General features: G+C 37.4%; 1 protein-coding gene across 6 annotated transcripts in view; it reads left to right on the plus strand.

The window, feature by feature from the left end:
* LOC117323833 (serine/threonine-protein kinase D3-like) overlaps positions 1–25,354 on the plus strand; it is a 65,076-nt gene that overhangs the window by 20,214 nt on the left and 19,508 nt on the right. For all 6 annotated transcript variants that reach the window (XM_033879309.1, XM_033879310.1, XM_033879312.1 and 3 more), the window contains 5 exons: positions 5,367–5,498; positions 5,875–6,023; positions 7,826–8,054; positions 23,070–23,150; positions 23,985–24,117. In XM_033879309.1, coding sequence (XP_033735200.1) covers positions 5,367–5,498; positions 5,875–6,023; positions 7,826–8,054; positions 23,070–23,150; positions 23,985–24,117 — 724 coding nt within the window. The remainder of the gene's footprint in view (positions 1–5,366; positions 5,499–5,874; positions 6,024–7,825; positions 8,055–23,069; positions 23,151–23,984; positions 24,118–25,354) is intronic.

A 25,354-nucleotide genomic window follows, 5' to 3' on the forward strand; every position in this document is an offset into this window, starting at 1 on the left:
GACAGGGTACCATATTTCCATGCCAGTTACAATATCTGAACCAATCTGACTGACAAACAGTCAATCATGCATATACTATGCATCATTAATTCGCTACGTTTGGACATATGCAAATTATAGAAAGTTAATTTCTTCTAATGTACCAGCTGGGTGTAATATATGCTCATTTAAGTACGGTTAGATCAAGACTTAATGTATGACATGTAATGAGTGTATTAATAAATTGACATGACCAACAGGTGTATGACGTACATGTCATCGGTGTAAATATGACCAACAGGTTATGACAATTGTAATCAGTGTAAATATGACCAACAGGTGTATGACATATAATCAGTGTACATATGACCAACAGGTGTATGACATGTCATCGGTGTAAACATGACCAACAGGTGTATGACTTGTAATCAGTGTAGATATGACCAACAGGTGTATGACTTGTAATCAGTGTACATATGACCAACAGGTGTATGACATGTCATCGGTGTAAACATGACCAACAGGTGTATGACTTGTAATCAGTGTAGATATGACCAACAGGTGTATGACTTGTAATCAGTGTACATATGACCAACAGGTGTATGACATGTCATCGGTGTAAACATGACCAACAGGTGTATGACTTGTAATCAGTGTAGATATGACCAACAGGTGTATGACATATAATCAGTGTACATATGACCAACAGGTGTGTGACATGTAATCATTGTAGATATGACCAACAGGTGTATGACATGTAATCATTGTAGATATGACCAACAGGTGTATGACTTGTAATCAGTGTACATATGACCAACAGGTGTATGACATGTCATCGGTGTAAACATGACCAACAGGTGTATGACTTGTAATCAGTGTACATATGACCAACAGGTGTATGACATGTCATCGGTGTAAACATGACCAACAGGTGTGTGACATGTAATCAGTGTAAATATGACCAACAGGTGTATGACATGTAATCAGTGTAGATATGACCAACAGGTGTATGACAGGATGTAATTGGAATAAAAATGGCTAGATTGGTGTAAGACATGTTTTCAGTGAAAAGGGCGACCAAATAGTTGGGTAACATTTAGGTATATGAGGTTTATTGAATGATTAGAAGTATATATGTGACTGAAATGTGTGACATTATCCATCTGGAGATTTCTGTCTGTCAGTTAGGTGCGACATTAATTAGTGATAACTATATCTGACAAAAGATGACACATACATAGTTTGAGATATATGACACATGTTCTTAATGAGAGCATTTGGTGTACAGAATATTTTGTAAGTTCATATAATTTTATTTATATGACTGTCTCGAATAGGTTTAATCTGAATTAAATATATAAATGTATTCACATTTAAATATAGGTATCAGATAAGAAATAGGAACTATATGTAACAGTGTATGTCAGTGATAAGGACTCAGTGGAATGAGAACTAGAGTTTTATCATCACAATAATGGATGTTTGTACAGGTAAGTGAATATTTACAAAGACAAATATCTAATTCATTAATGGTGTGGTAGTTTTAAAGTGTATCTATATGTATGATTCACACTGTTATGTTGTATATAACCAGAGGGTCATTGTAAACTCTGACAATGTTATATCTGGATTGTTATATAAATATCCCATTTTGGTAACATTTTGATCTAGATCTGCTATTAATTCACATTCTGGTATCTGGACTGTTATATTTTCACAGCATTATCCGGACTGTCAAATTCTCACAACATTATCTGGACTGTTATATTCTCACAGCATTATCTGGACTGTTATATTCTCACAACATTATCCGGACTGTCATATTCTCACACCATTATCTGGACTGTTATATTCTCACAACATTATCTGGACTGTTATATTCTCACAGCATTATCTGGACTGTCATATTCTCACAACATTATCTGGACTGTTATATTCTCACAGCATTATCTGGACTGTTATATTCTCACAACATTATCCGGACTGTCATATTCTCACACCATTATCTGGACTGTTATATTCTCACAACATTATCTGGACTGTTATATTCTCACAACATTATCATCCGGGCTGTCCAATTCTCACACCATTATCTGGGACTGGTTATATTCTCACACCATTATCTGGACTGTTCATATTTCATCTCAGTACTATCTGGCACTGTTATATTCTCACAGCCATTTATCTTGGACTGTTATATTCCTCACACCATATCTGGACTGTTTATATTCTCTCCGTACTATCTGGACTGTTTATATTCTCACAGCATTATCTGGACTTAGTAGCTCACACCATTATCTGGACTGTTATATTCTCACATCATTATATGGACTGTTATATTCTCACAACATTATCTGGACTGTTATATTCTCACACCATTATCTGGACTGTTATATTCTCACACCATTATCTGGACTGTTATATTCTCATGCTGATATCTGGACTGTTATATTCTCACACCATTATCTGGACTGTTATATTCTCACACCATTATCTGGACTGTTATATTCTCACACCATTATCTGGACTGTTATATTCTCTCAGTACTATCTGGACTGTTATATTCTCACACCATTATCTGGACTGTTATATTCTCACACCATTATCTGGACTGTTATATTCTCTCAGTACTATCTGGACTGTTATATTCTCACAACATTATCTGGACTGTTATATTCTCTCAGTACTATCTGGACTGTTATATTCTCACAGCATTATCTGGACTTATATTCTCACACCATTATCTGGACTGTTATATTCTCACATCATTATATGGACTGTTATATTCTCACACCATTATCTGGACTGTTATATTCTCACACCGTTATCTGGACTGTTATATTCTCACACCATTATCTGGACTGTTCTCACACTAGTATCTGAACTGTTATGCTCCAGCACTGATCTATCAGCTACCCTCTTGTTAAACTCACTCCATACCAATATTACTCCAATCATAAATAACCAACATTACAGTTTCAAATGCAATTTATCTTTTGTTATCCTTTAAGCAGTACAATATTTCTGATAGTAATCTTGGATTCATTGCTATCTATAATGTCACTGAAGTTAATACTGGCTGAAGGTAAGCCCACGAGGTGTAGAGCTGTAGTCTCAGACAAATGTCACATTAATATAAGACACATCCTGTAATGTCCAGTTATAAACAAAGTGTATATTAGATATATCCTGTAATGTCCAGTTATAAACAAAGTGTATATTAGACACACCTGTAATGTCCAGTTATAAACAAAGTGTATATTAGACACATACTGTAATGTCCAGTTATAAACAAAGTGTATATTAGACACACCTGTAATGTCCAGTTATAAACAAAGTGTATATTAGACACACCTGTAATGTCCAGTTATAAACAAAGTGTATATTAGACACATACTGTAATGTCCAGTTATAAACAAAGTGTATATTAGATATATCCTGTAATGTCCAGTAATTATAAACAAAGTGTATATTAAGACACATCCTGTAATGTCCAGTTATAAACAAAGTGTATATTAGACACACCTGTAATGTCCAGTTATAAACAAAGTGTATATTAGACACACCTGTAATGTCCAGTTATAAACAAAGTTTATATTAAGACACATCCTGTAATGTCCAGTTATAAACAAAGTGTATATTAGACACACCTGTAATGTCCAGTTATAAACAAAGTTTATATTAAGACACATCCTGTAATGTCCAGTTATAAACAAAGTGTATATTAGACACACCTGTAATGTCCAGTTATAAACAAAGTGTATATTAGACACATCCTGTAATGTCCAGTTATAAACAAAGTGTATATTAAACACATCCTGTAATGTCCAGTTATAAACAAAGTGTATATTAGACACACCTGTAAGGTCCAGTTATAAACAAAGTGTATATTAAACACATCCTGTAATGTCCAGTTATAAACAAAGTGTATATTAGACACACCTGTAATGTCCAGTTATAAACAAAGTGTATATTAGACACACCTGTAATGTCCAGTTATAAACAAAGTGTATATTAAACACATCCTGTAATGTCCATGTATAAACAAAGTGTATATTAGACACACCTGTAATGTCCAGTTATAAACAAAGTGTATATTAGACACATACTGTAATGTCCAGTTATAAACAAAGTGTATATTAAGAGACAAAAGTAGCATCAGACAGTAAGATGTACATACAGAACATTCCTGTGTAGTCAATCATTGTGGTACAAACATCTTCTGAGTACCTTGTCATTTTATGTCAAGATGACAACAAAGGATACATGAATTAGGATCAGCATTTTGAGCAGGACTATAGATTTTTGTCTCAATGCTATAATAAGCTATTGGTGTGATTGGAGGCTTTATATACACTCAGTTAATTATATAAAATGCCAAATAGAAAAAAAGCTTCTATGAAATTGAAAATGGATATCTATAATCTAGCAATATTGGCAATGTCAATATTTGATTATAACAAATTCTCTATATGTGTAGGTTATTAAGTTTATATGATGACTGTGTATGGTTGTATGATGACAGCGTATGGTTGTATGATGGCAGTGTATGGTTATATGATGACAGTGTATGGTTATATGGTAACAGTATATGGTTGTATGATGACAGTGTATGGTTGTATGATGTCAGTGTATGGTTGTATGATGTCAGTGTATGGCTGTATGATGACAGCTAGTATATGGTTGTATGATGACAGTGTATGGTTGTATGATGGCAGTGTATGGTTGTATGATAGCAGTGTATGGTTGTATGATGACAATGTATGGTTGTATGATGGCAGTGTATGGTTGTATGATGACAATGTATGGTTGTATGATGACAGTGTATGGTTGTATGATGGCAGTGTATGGTTGTATGATGACAGTGTATGGTTGTATGATGACAGTGTATGGTTGTATGATGGCAGTGTATGGTTGAAGATGACAGTGTATGGTTGTATGATGACAGTGTATGGTTGTATGACGACAGTGTATGGTTGTATGATGACAGTGTATGGTTATATGATGACAATGTATGGTTGTATGATGGCAGTGTATGGTTGAAGATGACAGTGTATGGTTGTATGATGACAGTGTTTGGTTGTATGATGACAGTGTATGGTTGTTGACAGTGTATGGTTGTATGATGTCAGTGTATGGCTGTATGATGACAGCTAGTGTATGATGACAGTGTATGGTTGTATGATGGCAGTGTATGGTTGTATGATGACAGCTAGTGTATGATTGTATGATGACAGCTAGTGTATGATGACAGTGTATGGTTGTATGATGACAGTGTATGGTTGTATGATGACAATATTATCCAGTGATGCTGGTTAACATGAGTATTTGTTTTAGATCTTTGTGTCCTTTTGTTATTCAACATGTGTGTATGTTATATGTTGTAGCCCAGACCACGATGGAGGACTTGCAGATTCGGCCCCACCTACTGTTTGTTCACTCTTACAAGTCGCCACACTTCTGTGACTTCTGTGGGGAAATGCTCTTCGGACTTGTTAAACAAGGTCTGAAGTGTGAAGGTATGTTGTCATTTTACTCATTAGCTAGAATCCTTGAAAAAGAAAACTACCAAAGCACTCAGTGATATTTTAGGATGTTAGATATCTCAAAGGATTTTATAAGTGGTTGTTGAAAATTTTCTTAAAAATCATATTCTCTGTCTGACACATATAGCTGATTTATTGAAGGGCTAAAAGTCAATGAATTATATAAGATAAGGCCATTCTTGTGGCCTTTGATCATTTTTTTCTGAAACACTCTGATTCTGGTCAGAATGAGGTCTCAATATCAATACCCCCATCCATAAAGAATATAGGTCAAAAAGTTGAAAGTTTTAATTCATAGAGTAAATATAAAATTATATATATATACAATATGGATTTTATATTTTGATAGGGTGTGGCTTGAACTTCCATAAACGCTGTGCCTTCAAGATTCCCAACAATTGCTCATATGATCGGCAGCGACGACCATCAACCAGTAGTCTATCATACTCAATGAGAGAAAAAGTGGACATGAACACAATGCCAGATGCAGGAAGTCAGGTAAATCTGTCCTGTCATACTTAATACAGAAAGTCAGGTAAATCTGTCCTGTCATACGTAACACAGAAAGTCAGGTAAATCTGTCCTCTCATACGTAACACAGGAAGCCAGGTAAATGTGTCCTCTCATACACGTAACACAGAAAGCCAGGTAAATGTGTCCTCTCATACGTAACACAGGAAGTCAGGTAAATCTGTCCTGTCATACGTAACACAGAAAGTCAGGTAAATCTGTCCTGTCATACGTAACACAGAAAGTCAGGTAAATCTGTCCTGTCATACGTAACACAGAAAGTCAGGTAAATCTGTCCTCTCATACGTAACACAGAAAGTCAGGTAAATCTGTCCTCTCATACATAAAAAAGAAAGTCTAGTAAATCTGCCCCTTTATGATACTTCTCACAGAATGTGGTAAATCTGTCTAAAATGTAATACAGGAAGCCAGGTAAATTTGTCCCTTATACGTAACACAGGAAGCCAGGTAAATCTGTCCTCTCATACGTAACACAGGAAGCCAGGTATATATGTCCTCTCATATGTTACACAGGAAGCCAGGTAAATCTGTCCTCTCATATGTAACACAGGAAGTCAGGTAAATCTGTCCTCTCCTATATAACAGAGGAAGCCATGTAAATCTGTCCTCTCATATATAACACAGCTGGAAGCCAGGTAAATTTGTCCTCTCATATGTAACACAGAAAGTCAGGTAAATCTGTCCTCTCCTATATAACAGAGGAAGCCATGTAAATCTGTCCTCTAATATATAACACAGCTGGAAGCCAGGTAAATCTGTCCTCTCATATGTAACACAGAAAGTCAGGTAAATCTGTCCTCTCATACGTAACACAGAAAGTCAGGTAAATCTGTCCTCTCATATGTAACACAGGAAGTCAGGTAAATCTGTCCTCTCATATGTAACACAGAAAGTCAGGTAAATCTGTCCTCTCATACGTAACACAGAAAGTCAGGTAAATCTGTCCTCTCATATGTAACACAGAAAGTCAGGTAAATCTGTCCTCTCATACGTAACACAGAAAGTCAGGTAAATCTGTCCTCTCATACGTAACACAGAAAGTCAGGTAAATCTGTCCCCTCATATACCGTATTTGACCTAATAAGGGCGCCTACCCTAATAAGGGCGCCCCTACCTTTTTTCAAGGAAATAAATCTATGACTGAGTGTCAAAATGGTGTTAAAAAGTAATAATTCATGTGAAATATTTTACTACTTATGTGTTCAATTTTCTTCAGCAAATTAAGTAACTGGAACACATGTTTTCGCCACATTTTGTGTATTCCTACAGGCTACATATGACATGTCAGTGCAAAGTTCTCAGCACCCAAAACTAAACACACATACAATAATAACTTACCATCTTTATTTGAAGATAAAGTAAAGACTTCATTCTTGTTGATAAATAACTTTTGTTCAGAACAGAAAGCTAGTAAAAGACATTGTAAATCAATTATAGGTCAAAGAAAACGATGTCTGATATGATCTGGGAAATCACCTGTTTCTATAAATAGAACACAAAAGAGTTCCATTTGAACATAAATGGTTATATATGTTACACAAAAAGTCCCAAGATCTGTCCCAATCAAGTTGGTTTGAATTTTTTTTTATTAATGCAGGTCATTTAATATTGGAAGTTTTTAAACATACAAACCTCCTTACAGTACCTAACCTTACAGTACCTAACACAGAAAACACGGAATAAGATTATGATGTTTATAAATATGTTTGTGAAAAAGTTATGGTACGTATACAAACATAAATGTTTAACTATGAATACTTTATTTTCAGACTCTAGCAGTACCAAATCAACAGTCCCTCCCCCTGGTGGGAGAACCACGCAGCAGTCGCTCCAAGTCATTAGGGGGGCGACCGATCTGGATGGAACGAGAATTGTATGGGCGCATTAAACTCAAAGTGCCTCACACATTTAATGTCCACAACTACACCCGCCCGACTATCTGTCAGTGGTGTCGTCGGTTACTCAAGGGACTCTTCAGACAGGGCCTACAGTGTAAAGGTCAGTACTCTATTCTTGTTTTATACAGTGTAAAGGTTGGTGTAAATGACCTTCAAATTGTAATGCAGTAAAATGGTCTGTGTAAATAACATTAAGTGAGGGATGTCAAAGTTCAGCTACAAATAACATGACCATCAGATAAGGATACGTTGTTTGTTTCCTGGGTTGATTGCCCTGTGAGCAGCCAGGATCATTTCAGGTGGAGTCTCCTTGTAGTAGTTGGTGACTACCTCAATGAACATCATACGAATGGCCTTTTGCATGCCACCCAGAGCAATATAGGATAAAGTTTCATGCCCAAGGATACAACCACAACAGTACAGATTTTCTGAGAAACATGAACCGACATGGGTAGGAGCATCAAACAATGCACCTCGAATCTTCACTGTAAGTTACATGGCCAGCGCTCTAACCGACTGAGCTATCACAGCCCCCTTAGATACAGTGCCAAGGTCATTGTGAATGACTTTCAGGGCAGCTAAACGTCCTTGAGATTATTAATGTAAAGGTCAGTGTAAATGACTTTGAGATGACCTAGGGATACAGTATAAATTTCAGTGTAAATGACCTTAAGGCTGTCAAAGTGAAGGTTAGAGTAAATCACCTTGAGGTGACTTAGAGATACAATCTAAAAGTCAATGTATTAAACTTGAATCAGGTTTGAAAGTAATGACATTGAATGAAGGATGTAAAAATCAGTTTTGATTCCATAAACCATATAAAACAGGGCTTATGATCTGGCAAAGTACTATCATGAATGTTTAAATGTGTGTTTAAATAAAATAACTACACAAGGAAAGTCGTAAACATTTTAATGATGACATCATTAATGACAATTTATATGTTGCCTGGTTAACCGGGAAATCATACATGGTGTTTATAAGGGCGTGCTCACTTGTGGGCACCTGTCAGTGAGATACTTTAGCTAACTCTGCACAGGCTTAACTCTGTACTAGTGATTTGACAATTAAAACCTGATACAGACAGGATTAGGGTGGTAGGGATCAATGTTATGGCAGTCACGGTATTGCTGCAGCTCCACGATATACAGGTGTGAATTAGGTCATGTGACCAAAGGTTAATTTGATGTGTGGATGATGTCATTTTGTTGTGAGTCTAGCATCCTATGATCAGATGAGATTGAGTGCAGTGTCTGTCTGTTACACTGTTACAAAAGAGTAATTGATGTGTCTGACCAGTAGAGATATACACATTAACATGTCTGACAAGTAGAGATGTCTGACCAATAGAGATATACACATTAACATGTCTGACCAGTAGAGATATACACATTAACATGTCTGACCAGTAGAGATATACACATTAACATGTCTGACCAGTAGAGATGTACACTTTGACATGTCTAACCAGTAGAGATGTCTGACCAGTAGAGATGTCTGACCAGTAGAGATATACACATTAACATGTCTGACCAGTAGAGATGTACACTTTGACATGTCTGACCAGTAGAGATGTCTGACCAATAGAGATATACACATTAACATGTCTGACCAGTAGAGATGTCTGACCAGTAGAGATGTCTGACCAGTAGAGATGTCTGACCAGTAGAGATATACACATTAACATGTCTGACCAGTAGAGATGTCTGACCAGTAGAGATATACACATTAACATGTCTGACCAGTAGAGATGTCTGACCAGTAGAGATATACACATTAACATGTCTGACCAGTAGAGATGTCTGACCAGTAGAGATGTACACATTGGGCATGACATGTCTCTGACCAATAGAGATGTACACATTGACATGTCTGACCAATAGAGATGTACACTTTGACATGTCTCTGACAAGTAGAGATGTACACATTGACATGTCTCTGACCAGTAGAGATGTATACAGTGAGATGTCTCTGACCAGTAGAGATGTACACATTGACTTGACATGTCTCTGACCAGTAGAGATGTACACATTGACATGTCTGACCAGTAGAGATGTACACATTGACATGTCTGACCAATAGAGATGTACACATTGACATGTCTGACCAGTAGAGATGTACACACTGACATGTCTGACCAGTAGAGATGTACACATTGACATGTCTGACCAGTAGAGATGTACACATTGACATGTCTGACCAATAGAGATGTACACATTGACATGTCTGACCAGTAGAGATGTACACACTGACATGTCTGACCAGTAGAGATGTACACATTGACATGTCTGACCAATAGAGATGTACACATTGACATGTCTGACCAGTAGAGATGTACACATTGACATGTCTGACCAGTAGAGATGTACACATTGACATGTCTGACCAGTAGAGATGTACACATTGACATGTCTGACCAGTAGAGATGTACACATTGACATGTCTGACCAGTAGAGATGTACACATTGACATGTCTGACCAGTAGAGATGTACACATTGACATGTCTGACCAGTAGAGATGTACACATTGACATGTCTGACCAATAGAGATGTACACATTGACATGTCTGACCAGTAGAGATGTACACACTGACATGTCTGACCAGTAGAGATGTACACACTGACATGTCTGACCAGTAGAGATGTACATATTGACATGTCTGACCAGTAGAGATGTACACATTGACATGTCTGACCAGTAGAGATGTACACATTGACATGTAGGTCCTGCAATGCTCCAATCGTATGTAAATATATGTGTACTTCTATTGTCAGTGCTTCTGTCGAATTTGATCAAATTTAATATGCTCAAAGATGACAACACCTGTTTCATTATTTAATGCATTTTAATCAAACTCTGTGTACTGGTCAAATATATACATGTATGAGTATATTTGATTCAGAAGTAGTTGACCTCAGGGATTATTGCGTGATATTTCAGCAGGTACTTGGCATACTTGGCTTGCAAGGAGATTTGTAATGCAGTGCAAATGTTTTGTTTGTTAGAATCTGTTTGAGGTGTAGTTAGTTAGAATCTGTTTGTGTATGTAGTGGTACATTGTATGTTGAAATGTCCATTCTGAATGTTAATCTACATTTCTCTCAATCTTGGAATAACTGAACTTGGACCAGTCTAACATGATAAAACCAAGTTTGGAAACAAGTATCAATATAAAGCTGATAACAATTACAGTGTTCATCCAGTAGACCTGCAACATGTCAGAAAAAATGTAGGACAAGTAAATTCCAATGATGGTTGTTAAAAACTCCTGATTACAGAAGTGTAAATTTGTAGTACATGGGAAGACATGGTAGCGGAGATAGTGTTCTATCAGCTGCTGGTTTCACCAAGCTTGGCACAGCACATATAGATCTAATAGCAGAGCAATTAGGCCTGTTAGTGCAGGCCAAATATAACACACGGAAGGTTAAGTCATCAGTGCCTCCACACAGGTGTAAACCCAACTAAATCATGTAAAGGTGAACTTTCCAATGTGTGGCCCTGTTAATGAAGTTGTAGCTGAGATCTATGGTGGCCTTTGATGCTAAAGTCTTATAGTCGTTTGTCATTCACTTATATATTTTGTGTACAGTGGACATGGTGCTGTTGTTACCATCAGAATGATGTAAATTATCATGTAAGTCTAGATATAGATAATACAGACGAGTGATTCAGGCCTACAGGACCTCTTGCTAACATCTGTTGGACATTCTGGTGATGTCTACAATAAGACCATATACATATATAATGTCCAGAAAATTGATGCAGGCCCTCCGGGCCTCTTGTTCACATCAGTGAGACTTAAGATCCCGGTATAACTGGTCTGTTATACATTTTGACTGCTAGATTTTCAGCCCTGGACTTATACTGAACTTCTGTTCAGATATATCATCTCATTGTGTGATGGCTACATCCTACACAGTTGTGTAGACGACCAGGTCTCATAAATCGCCTGGATTGTTTTTGTAGATATTTGACCATAACGTTTCTGGCATCCCCTAGCTTCGATTCCATTTTTTAGTGTCAACTTAAAATAGATCCTTTAATAGGAAATTCATTGTCAGATCTCGAAAAACAACAATTAAACTTCTCCAGTTTTAACACAGCAAACTTTTTTTTTAAATGTTTATGGCCATTTGGAGACTATGATTGCATATAAATGTATTTTATTTTTTACCAAAATTTATACATGTATATAAATTGATTATGTCTTCTCCAATTCAACCACTGGAATTTAGTTGACCCTTTTTAGGAATCATTTAGATGTCTGATGAGCAGATGTCCAAATCTGTCAGGTCCTATTCATAATACCTGAGATCTATACAATGTATCTAGATATATTATGTTGAATTATTTTTCCTATATTAAAAGCCAATTGTGTATTTATGCCTTATACCAAGTCGTCTTTGTCCATTTTTTGTAGTACATCTAATTCTGTACCAATATATGTTTTTACAGTTGAAATATTAAAACTTAAATTATCAACCTGCACCAACATACCAGGGTGTTGTAGAATATTGATTTCCATGCAGGCACATGTAAGTTGTGAAAGCAGACCTAGCTGACAGGTAGGGATCAGAAATGATGACACTGATTACAGGTGGACCAGACATCATCACTGTTGTACATACCGGAAACCTTTGTATCTCATACATCAAATAACTTTCGCTTAAAGCTTAATGTTTTTCAATCTGCTCGTGTGACACATCCAAACATACAACTAATGCAATCCGCTTACTGAAACCGCTTACTGAAACCTTCTCAGATAAACTAGTTTAGGAAACAAAGTAACTTTATAGCTGATATTTCCTCTTTTGGCTTTAGCTGTCACGTTTTCATTCCTAAAAAGTTGCAACTTAAGGTCATATATGTATACACTGTATACCTGTACTGTTGTACTTTAGGGTTAACTGTACATGTATACCTGTACTGTTGTAACTTAGGGTCATACTGTATACCTGTACTGTTGTAACTTAGGGCCATACTGTATACCTGTACTGTTGTAACTTAGGGTCATACTGTATACCTGTACTGTTGTAACTTAGGGCCATACTGTATACCTGTACTGTTGTAACTTAGGGCGATACTGTATACCTGTACTGTTGTAACTTAGGGCCATACTGTATACCTGTACTGTTGTAACTTAGGGCGATACTGTATACCTGTACTGTTGTAACTTAGGGCCATACTGTATACCTGTACTGTTGTAACTTAGGGCGATACTGTATACCTGTACTGTTGTAACTTAGGGCCATACTGTATACCTGTACTGTTGTAACTTAGGGCCATACTGTATACCTGTACTGTTGTAACTTAGGGCCATACTGTTTACCTGTACTGTTGTAACTTAGGGTCATACTGTATACCTGTACTGTTGTAACTTAGGGCCATACTGTATACCTGTACTGTTGTAACTTAGGGTCATACTGTATACCTGTACTGTTGTAACTTAGGGCCATACTGTATACCTGTACTGTTGTAACTTAGGGCGATACTGTATACCTGTACTGTTGTAACTTAGGGCGATACTGTATACCTGTACTGTTGTAACTTAGTGTCATACTGTATACCTGTACTGTTGTAACTTAGGGCCATACTGTATACCTGTACTGTTGTAACTTAGTGTCATACTGTATACCTGTACTGTTGTAACTTAGGGCCATACTGTATACCAGCTGTACTGTTGTAACTTAGGGCCATACTGTATACCTGTACTGTTGTAACTTAGGGTCATACTGTATACCTGTGCTGTTGTAACTTAGGGCCATACTGTATACCTGTACTGTTGTAACTTAGGGCGATACTGTATACCTGTACTGTTGTAACTTAGTGTCATACTGTATACCTGTACTGTTGTAACTTAGGGTCATACTGTATACCTGTACTGTTGTAACTTGGGTCATACTGTATACCTGTACTGTTGTAACTTAGGGTCATACTGTATACCTGTACTGTTGTAACTTAGGGCCATACTGTTTACCTGTACTGTTGTAACTTAGGGCCATACTGTATACCTGTACTGTTGTAACTTAGGGTCATACTGTATACCTGTACTGTTGTAACTTAGGGTCATACTGTATACCTGTACTGTTGTAACTTAGTGTCATACTGTATACCTGTACTGTTGTAACTTAGTGTCATACTGTATACATGTACTGTTGTAACTTAGGGTCATACTGTATACCTGTACTGTTGTAACTTAGGGCCATACTGTATACCTGTACTGTTGTACTTTAGGGTTAACTGTACATGTATACCTGTACTGTTGTAACTTAGGGCCATACTGTTTACCTGTACTGTTGTAACTTAGGGCCATACTGTTTACCTGTACTGTTGTAACTTAGGGCCATACTGTATACCTGTACTGTTGTAACTTAGGGCCATACTGTATATATACCTGTACTGTTGTAACTTAGTGTCATACTGTATACCTGTACTGTTGTAACTTAGGGTCATACTGTATACCTGTACTGTTGTAACTTAGGGCCATACTGTATACCTGTACTGTTGTAACTTAGGGCCATACTGTTTACCTGTACTGTTGTAACTTAGGGCCATACTGTTTACCTGTACTGTTGTAACTTAGGGCCATACTGTATACCTGTACTGTTGTAACTTAGGGCCATACTGTATACCTGTACTGTTGTAACTTAGTGTCATACTGTATACCTGTACTGTTGTAACTTAGTGTCATACTGTATACCTGTACTGTTGTAACTTAGGGTGATACTGTATACCTGTACTGTTGTAACTTAGGGTCATACTGTATACCTGTACTGTTGTAACTTAGGGCCATACTGTATACCTGTACTGTTGTAACTTAGTGTCATACTGTATACCTGTACTGTTGTAACTTAGTGTCATACTGTATACCTGTACTGTTGTAACTTAGGGCCATACTGTATACCTGTACTGTTGTAACTTAGGGCCATACTGTATACATGTACTTTTGTAACTTAGTGTCATACTGTATACCTGTGCTGTTGTAACTTAGGGCCATACTGTATACCTGTACTGTTGTAACTTAGGGCCATACTGTATACCTGTACTGTTGTAACTTAGTGTCATACTGTATACCTGTACTGTTGTAACTTAGGGCCATACTGTATACCTGTACTGTTGTAACTTAGTGTCATACTGTATACCTGTACTGTTGTAACTTAGGGCCATACTGTATACATGTACTTTTGTAACTTAGTGTCATACTGTATACCTGTGCTGTTGTAACTTAGGGCCATACTGTATACCTGTACTGTTGTAACTTAGGGCGATACTGTATACCTGTACTGTTGTAACTTAGGGTCATACTGTATACCTGTACTGTTGTAACTTAGGGTCATACTGTATACCTGTACTGTTGTAACTTAGGGCCATACTGTATACCTGTACTGTTGTAACTTAGGGTCATACTGTATACATGTACTTTTGTAACTTAGTGTCATACTGTATACCTGTGCTGTTGTAACTTAGTGTCATACTGTATACCTGTGCTGTTGTAACTTAGGGCCATACTGTATACCTGTACTGTTGTAACTTAGTGTCATACTGTATACCTGTACTGTTGTAACTTAGTGTCATACTGTATACCTGTGCTGTTGTAACTTAGGGCCATACTGTATACCTGTACTGTTGTAACTTAGTGTCATACTGTATACCTGTACTGTTGTAACTTAGGGCCATACTGTATACCTGTACTGTTGTAACTTAGGGCGATACTGTATACCTGTACTGTTGTAACTTAGGGTCATACTGTATACCTGTACTGTTGTAACTTAGGGTCATACTGTTTACCTGTACTGTTGTAACTTAGGGCCATACTGTATACCTGTACTGTTGTAACTTAGTGTCATACTGTATACCTGTACTGTTGTAACTTAGTGTCATACTGTATACATGTACTGTTGTAACTTAGGGCCATACTGTATACCTGTACTGTTGTAACTTAGTGTCATACTGTATACCTGTACTGTTGTAACTTAGGGTGATACTGTATACCTGTACTGTTGTAACTTAGGGTCATACTGTATACATGTACTTTTGTAACTTAGTGTCATACTGTATACCTGTGCTGTTGTAACTTAGGGCCATACTGTATACCTGTACTGTTGTAACTTAGGGCCATACTGTATACCTGTACTGTTGTAACTTAGGGTCATACTGTATACCTGTACTGTTGTAACTTAGGGTCATACTGTATACCTGTACTGTTGTAACTTAGGGCCATACTGTATACCTGTACTGTTGTAACTTAGTGTCATACTGTATACATGAACTGTTGTAACTTAGGGTCATACTGTATACCTGTACTGTTGTAACTTAGGGCCATACTGTATACCTGTACTGTTGTAACTTAGTGTCATACTGTATACATGAACTGTTGTAACTAAGGGTCATACTGTAGGCCTGTACCATTGTACTTTAGGGTTAACTGTACATGTATACCTGTACAGTATACCTGTAACATATATTTTGTGTTACTTAGCTATGTGTTATGTGAGACGTAGAGGATGGTGTGTGTTACTTATGTGTTGTGACACATATAGAGAATGTTTTGTCATTACCTATGTGTTGTGACACATATAGAGAATGTTTTTGTCATTACCTATGTGTTGTGACACATATAGAGAATGTTTTTGTCATTACCTATGTGTTGTGACACATATAGAGAATGTTTTGTCATTACCTATGTGTTGTGACACATATAGAGAATGTTTTGTCATTACCTATGTGTTGTGACACATATAGAGAATGTTTTTGTCATTACCTATGAGTTGTGACACATATAGAGAATGTTTTTGTCATTACCTATGTGTTGTGATGTGTACAGAGGAGTTAAGGCAGCAATAGAGTGTCACCTTATCAACATGGAACACTGAACAAGGTCAGGCAGGAAATTAATTAAAAGACTGTACAGCTGTATCTCCCAACAAAGGGCAATTGTTTTCAAGCAGCAATTAAATTGATATTATGACTGCATGCTTTCTTGTCATTTCATCAAAGACCCCATCCTGCACTAGATTACGTTGTCAATCATTTTCCTTACTGTAACTTTTGTATTATTTATATTATTCAGTATTGATCAGTAGCTTGTATGTCAGTGCGTCAATACTCGGTATGTCAGTGCGTCAATACTTGGTATGTCAGTGCGTCAATACTTGGTATGTCAGTGTGTCAATACTCGGTATGTCATTGCGTCAATACTTGGTATATCAGTGCATCAATACTTGGTAAGTCGTTGTGTCAATACTTGGTATGTCAGTATGTCAATACTTGGTATGTCAGTGTGTCAATACTTGGTATATCAGTGCATCAATACTTGGTATATCAGTGCGTCAATACTTGGTATGTCATTGTGTCAATACTTGGTATGTCAGTGCATCAATTCTTGGTATGTCAGTGCATTGATACATGATATGTCAGTGCGTCAATACTCGATATGTCAGTGTGTCAATACTCGGTATGTCAGTGCGTCAATACTTGGTATGTCAGTGCGTCAATACTTGGTATGTCATTGTGTCAATACTTGGTATGTCAGTGTGTCAATACTTGGTATGTCAGTGCATTGATACTTGGTATGTCAGTCCTTTAATACATGATATGTCAGTATGTCAATACTTGGTATATCAGTGTGTCAATACTTGGTATGTCATTGTGTCAATACTTGGTATATATCAGTGTGTTAATACTTGGTATGTCATTGTGTCAATACTTAGTATGTCAGTGTGTCAATACTTGGTATATCAGTGTGTCAATACTTAGTATGTCATTGTGTCAATACTTGGTATGTCATTGTGTCAATACTTGATATGTCAGTGTGTCAATACTTGGTATGTCATTGTGTCAATACTTGGTATGTCAGTATATCAATACTTGGTATGTCAGTGTGTCAATACTTGGTATATCTGTATGGCAATACTTGGTTTGTCAGTGTATCAATACTTGGTATGTCAGTGTGTCAATACTTGGTATATCAGTAGGTCAATACTTGGTATGTCAGTGTGTCAATACTTGGTATATCTGTGCGTCAATACTTGGTTTGTCAGTGTGTCAATACTTGGTATGTCAGTGTGTCAATACTTGGTATGTCAGTGTGTCAATACTTGGTTTGTCAGTGTGTCAATACTTGGTATGTCTGTGTGTAAACATTTGTTATGTCAGTGTATCAATTCTAAATGATATGATGGTTTGTCATTTGTTCTTTTTGTATCTTCTCCTCAGCTTTGTTAATGTTTAGGGAAGTGGTACCCCTATAGTAATCATGCTGTATGGTTTAATTTGCTCAGTCTGGGGTCTGTAAGACTTCACTATGAGGGTATTACTATTGCTAACTCCTCAGCATAAATTGCTGATTGAGAGCAGGATGTATCCTGTTCGAAGAATTTCACATTCATTGTGAAATCAATTCTAAATCAAGAAGGGATACTCTGAGGAAAACACAGAGTATTGATTCCTGGAGCAGTAAGTTTACTCCAGGACTTCATTATATTCGCGGCTCGTATATACATGTACATAGGCTCAAATTCAGTGAAAGTCTGTGAGTGATAAGTGATGATGGTAATGTATAAGTGAAGCTGCCTAATGTTAGTTCAATGTTACTCACATAAATTTCTAAACAAATGACAACCAGAAAGATTAATCTGAAACATGGAAGAGAAAGATGTACATGTACCAATACAAGAATAGCAAAATTAAAATATCAGTTATCTGTGAGTGATCAGAAGTTATAGGTGAACGTACAAATGTATCATCTCACTTACATTGTTTAAATAATATTTGACCATTCTCTGTATGAGGAAATATCTTGTACCTGGCTGTTACAGAGTATCCCATGTCTGTGTACTGTACTAATACATGGGGCAAATCACAAGCCAACTTCTCTTATTATTTTCAAACGTGTTAAAAAAGACACAACTGCCAGGTAACAGCTAGTTTTGTTACCTTACCCTCTAGTACAGTCAAATCTGGATTATTATGCACTTGTAAATAAAACATCAAGATATTGAATTTATTATGGCCGACCTTTCCTCTGTTATAGTAAGCAATGGAATAGCTTATGTACATATACTTAGTTTTAAATCTCAGTCAAAACCTATTTCTCAGATGTTGATTATTACCAATCTTCAAATAGTGTACATATTATTATTTAAGTAAATAAAATAATGGACATGGAAATAATTAGGTCCAGTTATTACTGGACATTAATATTTTTATTGTATAAAAAATCAATTTGATACTATAATGGCCCTTTAAATATAAAACAAAAATGGTCATGGAAATCAGTAATTTCAATTGTTTAATGGTGGACATGCATTGAAAATGATAATGATTTTATACTGCATTTATGGTTTGTAAAGGAATTTATGATGCTCCTTGAATAAAAATGCATGCAAGAAATAATGGTCATTTTTAATTGGATTATAATTAAATATAATAGCTATATGTAGGTTTTTAGCCCACCATTATCAGATTGTGGGCTATTCAAATCGCCCTGCGTCTGTGGTCCGTCGTCCGTAAACAATTCTTGTTATCGCTATTTCTGAGAAAGTACTGAAGGGATCTTTCTCAAATTTCATATGTAGGTTCCCCTTGGTGCCTAGTTATGCATATTACATTTTGGGACCGATCGGAAAACAACATGGCCGACAGGCAGCCATCTTGAATTTTGACAATTAAAGTTTGTTATCGCTATTTCTGAGAAAGTACTGAAGGGATCTTTCACAAATTTCATATGTAGGTTTCCCTTGGTGCCAAGCTATGCATATTACATTTTGGGACAGATCGGAAAACAACATGGCCGACAGGCAGCCATCTTGGATTTTGACAATTGAAGTTTGTTATCGCTATTTCTGAGAATGTACTGAAGGGATCTTTCTCAAATTACATATGTAGGTTCCCCCTGGTGCCTTGTTATGCATATTGTATTTTGGAACCGATCGGAAAACAACATGGCCGAAAGGCAGCCATCTTGGATTTTTAGGTCACCTGAGACGAAGTCTCAGTTGACCTATTGCAATCGCCTTTTGTCCGGCGTCGTGCGTCATGGCCGACAGGTAGTCATCTTGGATTTTGTCAATTGAAGTTTGTTATCACTATTTCTAAGAAAGTACTGAAGGAATGCTTCTCAAATTTCATGTTTAGGTTCTCCTTGGTGCGTCGTGCGTCGTCCGTCGTGCGTCGTAAACAATTTACATTTTCAACTTCTTCTTAAAAACTGCTGAACTAAATTCAATGAAATTTTACAGGAAGCTTCCATGGCTGATGGTGAACCAAAATTGTGAATTATATGGTCCCCACCCCCCAGGGGCCTGAGGGGCGGGGCCAAAAAGGGTCAAATTGACTAAAACTTCAAAAATCTTCTTCTCTACTCTCAGATAAGGTGGAATCAAATACTCTTCATAGATGGAAGGGTCTTAAGGTGCTTTACCAAAATTGTGAATTTCATGACCCTAGGGTCTCATGTTTGCCCCTGGGGAGGGAGTAAACTTTACTATAGTTTATATAGGGAAATCACATTTTTGACTATTATTTGTTGGATTTGTATTGGAATTCATTCTAACTTGTATCAAATTATCAGCATGGGATGACACTTTGATGGTATGTACATGTTGGCCCTAGTTGACCCCCAGGGGCTGGTGGGCGGGGCCAAAAAGGGTAAAATTTACAAAAATTTCAATAATCTTCTTCTCTACTCTTAGATATGGTAGAATCAAATACTCTTCATAGATGGAAGGATCTTAAGGTGCTTTACCAAAATTGTGAATTTCATGACCCTGGGGTCTCATGTTTGCCCCTGGGGAGGGGGTAAACTTTACTATAGTTTATATAGGGAAATCACATTTTTAACTATTATTTGTTGGATTTGTATTGGAATTCATTCTAACTTGTATCAAATTATCAGCATGGGATGACACTTTGATGGTATGTACAGGTTGGCCCCAGTTGACCCCCAGGGGCTGATGGGCGGGGCCAAAAAGGGTCAAATTGACTAAAATTTCAAAAATCTTCTTCTCTACTCTCAGATATGGTAGAATCAAATACTCTACATAGATGGAAGGATCTTATGGTGCTTTACCAAAATTGTGAATTTCATGACCCTAGGGTCTCATGTTTGCCCCTGGGGAGGGGGTAAACTTTACTATAGTTTATATAGGGAAATCACATTTTTGACTATTATTTGTTGAATTTTTATTGGAATTCATTCTAACTTCGTTAACATTATCAGCTTGGGATGACAGTTTGATGGTATGTACATGTTGGCCCTGACTGACCCCCAGGGGCTGATGGGCGGGGCCAAAAAGGGTCAAATTAACAGAAATTTTAAAAATCTTCTTCTTACAGCCCAAATAAGGTAGAATTAAATACTCTTCACAGATCGAAGGGTCTTAAGGTGCTTTACCATAATTGTGAATTTCCTAGCCCTGGGGTCTTGCGTTTGCCCCATGGGAGGGGATAAACTTTACTATAGTTATAGGGAAATCACATTTTTGACTATCATTTGTTTTATTTGTATTGAAATTCATTCTTTCATTCAAATTTACTGAAATATTTCAAAAATCAGGTGACCGTTAAGGCCCATGGGCCTCTTGTTACCATTAAAGTTTGTTATCGCTATTTCTGAGAAAGTACTGAAGGGATCTTTCTCAAATTTCATATGTTGGTTCCCCTTGGTGCTTTGTTATGCATATTGCATTTTGGGATTGATCGGAAAACAACATGGCCGACAGGTAGTCATCTTGGATTTTGTCAGTTGAAGTTTGTTATCACTATTTCTAAGAAAGTACTGAAGGAATGCTTCTCAAATTTCATGTTTAGGTTCTCCTTGGTGCCTAGTTATGCATATTGCATTTTGGGACTAATCGGATAACAACATGGCTGACAGGCAGCCATCTTTGATTTTGACAATTGAAGTTTGTTATCAAGATTTCTCAGAAAGAACTGAAGGGATCTTTCTCAATTTTCATATGAAGGTTCTCCTTGGTCCGTCGTATTGCATTTTTGGACTAATCTGAAAACATTGTTGACAGACAACCATTATCGCCAAATCTCAAATTTCATATATAAGTTTCCCTTGTTTAAAAAGCACTGGAGGGATGTTTCTCAATTTATACAGATTAGTAAGAGGAAGGGAAAAAAAGGGAAAAGATCAATCTGACATGGAACCTATGAAGATCATTCAATGGTGGGCACCAAGATCCCTCTGGTATCTCTTGTTAATGGTTCAGCTTGATCGGTAGTATAGTGTTAATTAACCGAATACCTGTGTAAACTGGCCAAATATTCTTGTCCCTGTGATATTCCGTTTAGACTGGTTAAACTATTCCTTTGTGATAGTTTATATATATATATGAACCACATTTAGCTTACTATGGGGCTTATTTGTGGGCATTAGGGCTTATATTTGTGGTTAAATATATGATATATGTGTGACTGGTGCACAGTTGTTAGATTATCTTTAGGATTTTTTTTTTTTTTTTGGTGATAAAAATGTGACATTGTTGTTTACGATGTAAATTACAAGTCCTATAGACGAATTATGTCTTTGTATATCTGAGTGGTGTTGACCATGCCAATTTGATTTGGTGTCGAGTTCTGAGAGGATGACATATACAAATATGACATTGTAAAGGATGTAAATTGCAGTCTTAAAGATGAATTATGTCGTTGTGTCAATCTGAGAGGGGTTGAAAATGCAAAGTGAATTTGTATCATTGATATATCATCTGGTTACAAGTGGGATGGTACACCATGATATTCAATCTAGGAGGTCATTTTGGCCTTCACCAAGATGTACATGTCAACTTTACCTAATGCATCAGCAATGTATATAGAGGTTCAGTATGTCTGACCACATTCCCCCTGGGCTTCTCTGGGCACAGCAACTTTCTATCTTATTAAATTAGATAACACTGCTTTCATCTGTGCCAATAAGAGTGATGCATTTATCAAATTAATGAATTTCTTACAGAAATGTTTTAAATTTAATGAATTGTTACAATGATTTTTGTACTACCATGTTATGACGGTGGTTGTCTCTGTTTGAAATGTTAACCATGAACATGACAATTATATAACGATATACAACTGGAAACAATTGTGATTCTTTTGTCTTTCTAGATTGCAAGTTTAACTGCCACAAAAAGTGTGCACAATATGTTCCTAAAGACTGCACCGGAGAAATGCTACAGTATGATGGGGGTAAGTAACAATCGTGTAATGGTCTATAGGCTCCTTGGTGTGACGATTCTGAAGTTACATTGTACCTTATTGTTGAAGACCTTGTATACATAGCTTTATCACAGTCATGCTGGCATTCTGCCTTCTTGTTCTGACTCAGAGTAGATGTCAGCATGGTCACCTGAGCAAAATACTCTTGGTGACCTATTGCAATTGCCTTTTGTCTGCCATGGAGCGTCATTGTTGTACGCACGATAACTCATGTAAAATGAACGGATTTTGATGAAACTTGGTATGCATGCAACCTTATACCAATAAGATCTGAGACTCACAGTCAAGCCAATTCAATTGTAACTTACAGCCTTATAGGCCTTTGTAGTTTTATTACCATTGGACATTGTGAGCGCCGTAACTTCTGTTAATATGAACAGATTTTCATTAGACTTGATATGTCGCCTTATATTATTAAGATCCAGGACGAGTTCAACATTGGGGAGATTCATTTGTATCTTACAGAGTTATAGCCCTTTGCACTTTTCTTTCCATTGGATGTTGTGAACATGATGACTTGGGTAATTTGAATGGATTTTGCTACTATTTGGTATGCAGCCTTATATGAATTCAGTCTCAGTTGAGATTAACAGTGGGACAGATTAGAGTGTTAGTGTTAGGCCCTCTGTAGTTTAATTACAACTGGACAATTGTGAGCATAGCTTGAGTAAATATGATTGGATTTTGATAAATATTAATTAATAATTAATTTATACATGTAGTGCTTTTTTGTTTTGTGAATAGTTTTTGCTAATACCTAGACTATCTATAAGGACTAATAAATATTTTGTAACATTTTGTCAGCCCCTGAACCTAGTGAGATGGGAGACACAAATTGCACTATTGATACAGACAACACAGATACTCTTTCTTTCTCATATGAGGAGGGATCTCCACCAGAGGAGGAAGAGGAGTCAGACCCAAAACCTCCTCTCAGGTGAGTGTACATTAAACCTTCCCCAGGTGAGTGTACATACAACCTTTTCTCAGGTGAGTGTACATCAAACCTTCCCCCAGGTGAGTGTACATCAAACCTTCCCCCAGGTGAGTGTACATACAACCTTTTCTCAGGTGAGTGTACATCAAACCTTCCCCCAGGTGAGTGTACATCAAACCTTCCCCAGGTGAGTGTACATCAAACCTTCCCCAGGTGAGTGTACATCAAACCTTTCCCCAGGTGAGTGTACATCAAACCTCTCCCCAGGTGAGTGTACATCAAACCTTCCCCCAGGTGAGTGTACATCAAACCTTCCCCAGGTGAGTGTACATCAAACCTTCCCCAGGTGAGTGTACATCAAACCTTTCCCCAGGTGAGTGTACATCAAACCTTCCCCAGGTGAGTGTACATCAAACCTTCCCCAGGTGAGTGTACATCAAACCTTCCCCCAGGTAAGTGTACATCAAACCTTCCCCCAGGTAAGTGTACATCAATCCTCTCCCCAGGTGAGTGTACATCAAACCTCTCCCCAGGTATCAAACCTTCCCCCAGGTGAGTGTACATCAAACCATCCCCCAGGTGAGTGTACCGGTGAGTGTACATCAAACCTCTCCCCAGGTGAGTGTACATCAAACCTTCCCCCAGGTGAGTGTTCATCAAACCTTCCCCTAGGTGAGTGTACATCAATCCTCTCCCCAGGTGAGTGTACATCAAACCTTCCCCAGGTGAGTGTACATTAAACCTTCCCCAGGTGAGTGTACATTAAACCTTCCCCAGGTGAGTGTACATCAAACCTTCCCCCAGGTAAGTGTACATCAAACCTTCCCCAGGTGAGTGTACATCAAACCTTCCCCAGGTGAGTGTTCATCAAACCTCTCCCCAGGTGAGTGTACATCAAACCTTCCCCAGGTGAGTGTACATCAAACCTTTCCCCAGGTGAGTGTACATCAAACCTCTCCCCAGGTAAGTGTACATCAAACCTCTCCCCAGGTGAGTGTACATCAAACCTTCCCCCAGGTGAGTGTACACCAAACCTTCCCCAGGTGAGTGTACATCAAACCTTCCCCAGGTGAGTGTACACCAAACCTTCCCCCAGGTAAGTGTATATCAAATCTTTCCCATGTGAGTGTACATAAACCCACCCACCCCCATGCTCCCCCAGTTGGACTCCATCCTCTCTGGTATGTGAAGACAGGAGACAGGCATTTTTCAAGTTTTGTAATGAAGACTTCCACTT

This window comes from Pecten maximus, chromosome 3, assembly GCF_902652985.1.
Source record: "Pecten maximus chromosome 3, xPecMax1.1, whole genome shotgun sequence".
Classification (NCBI taxonomy): Eukaryota; Metazoa; Mollusca; class Bivalvia; order Pectinida; family Pectinidae; genus Pecten; species Pecten maximus.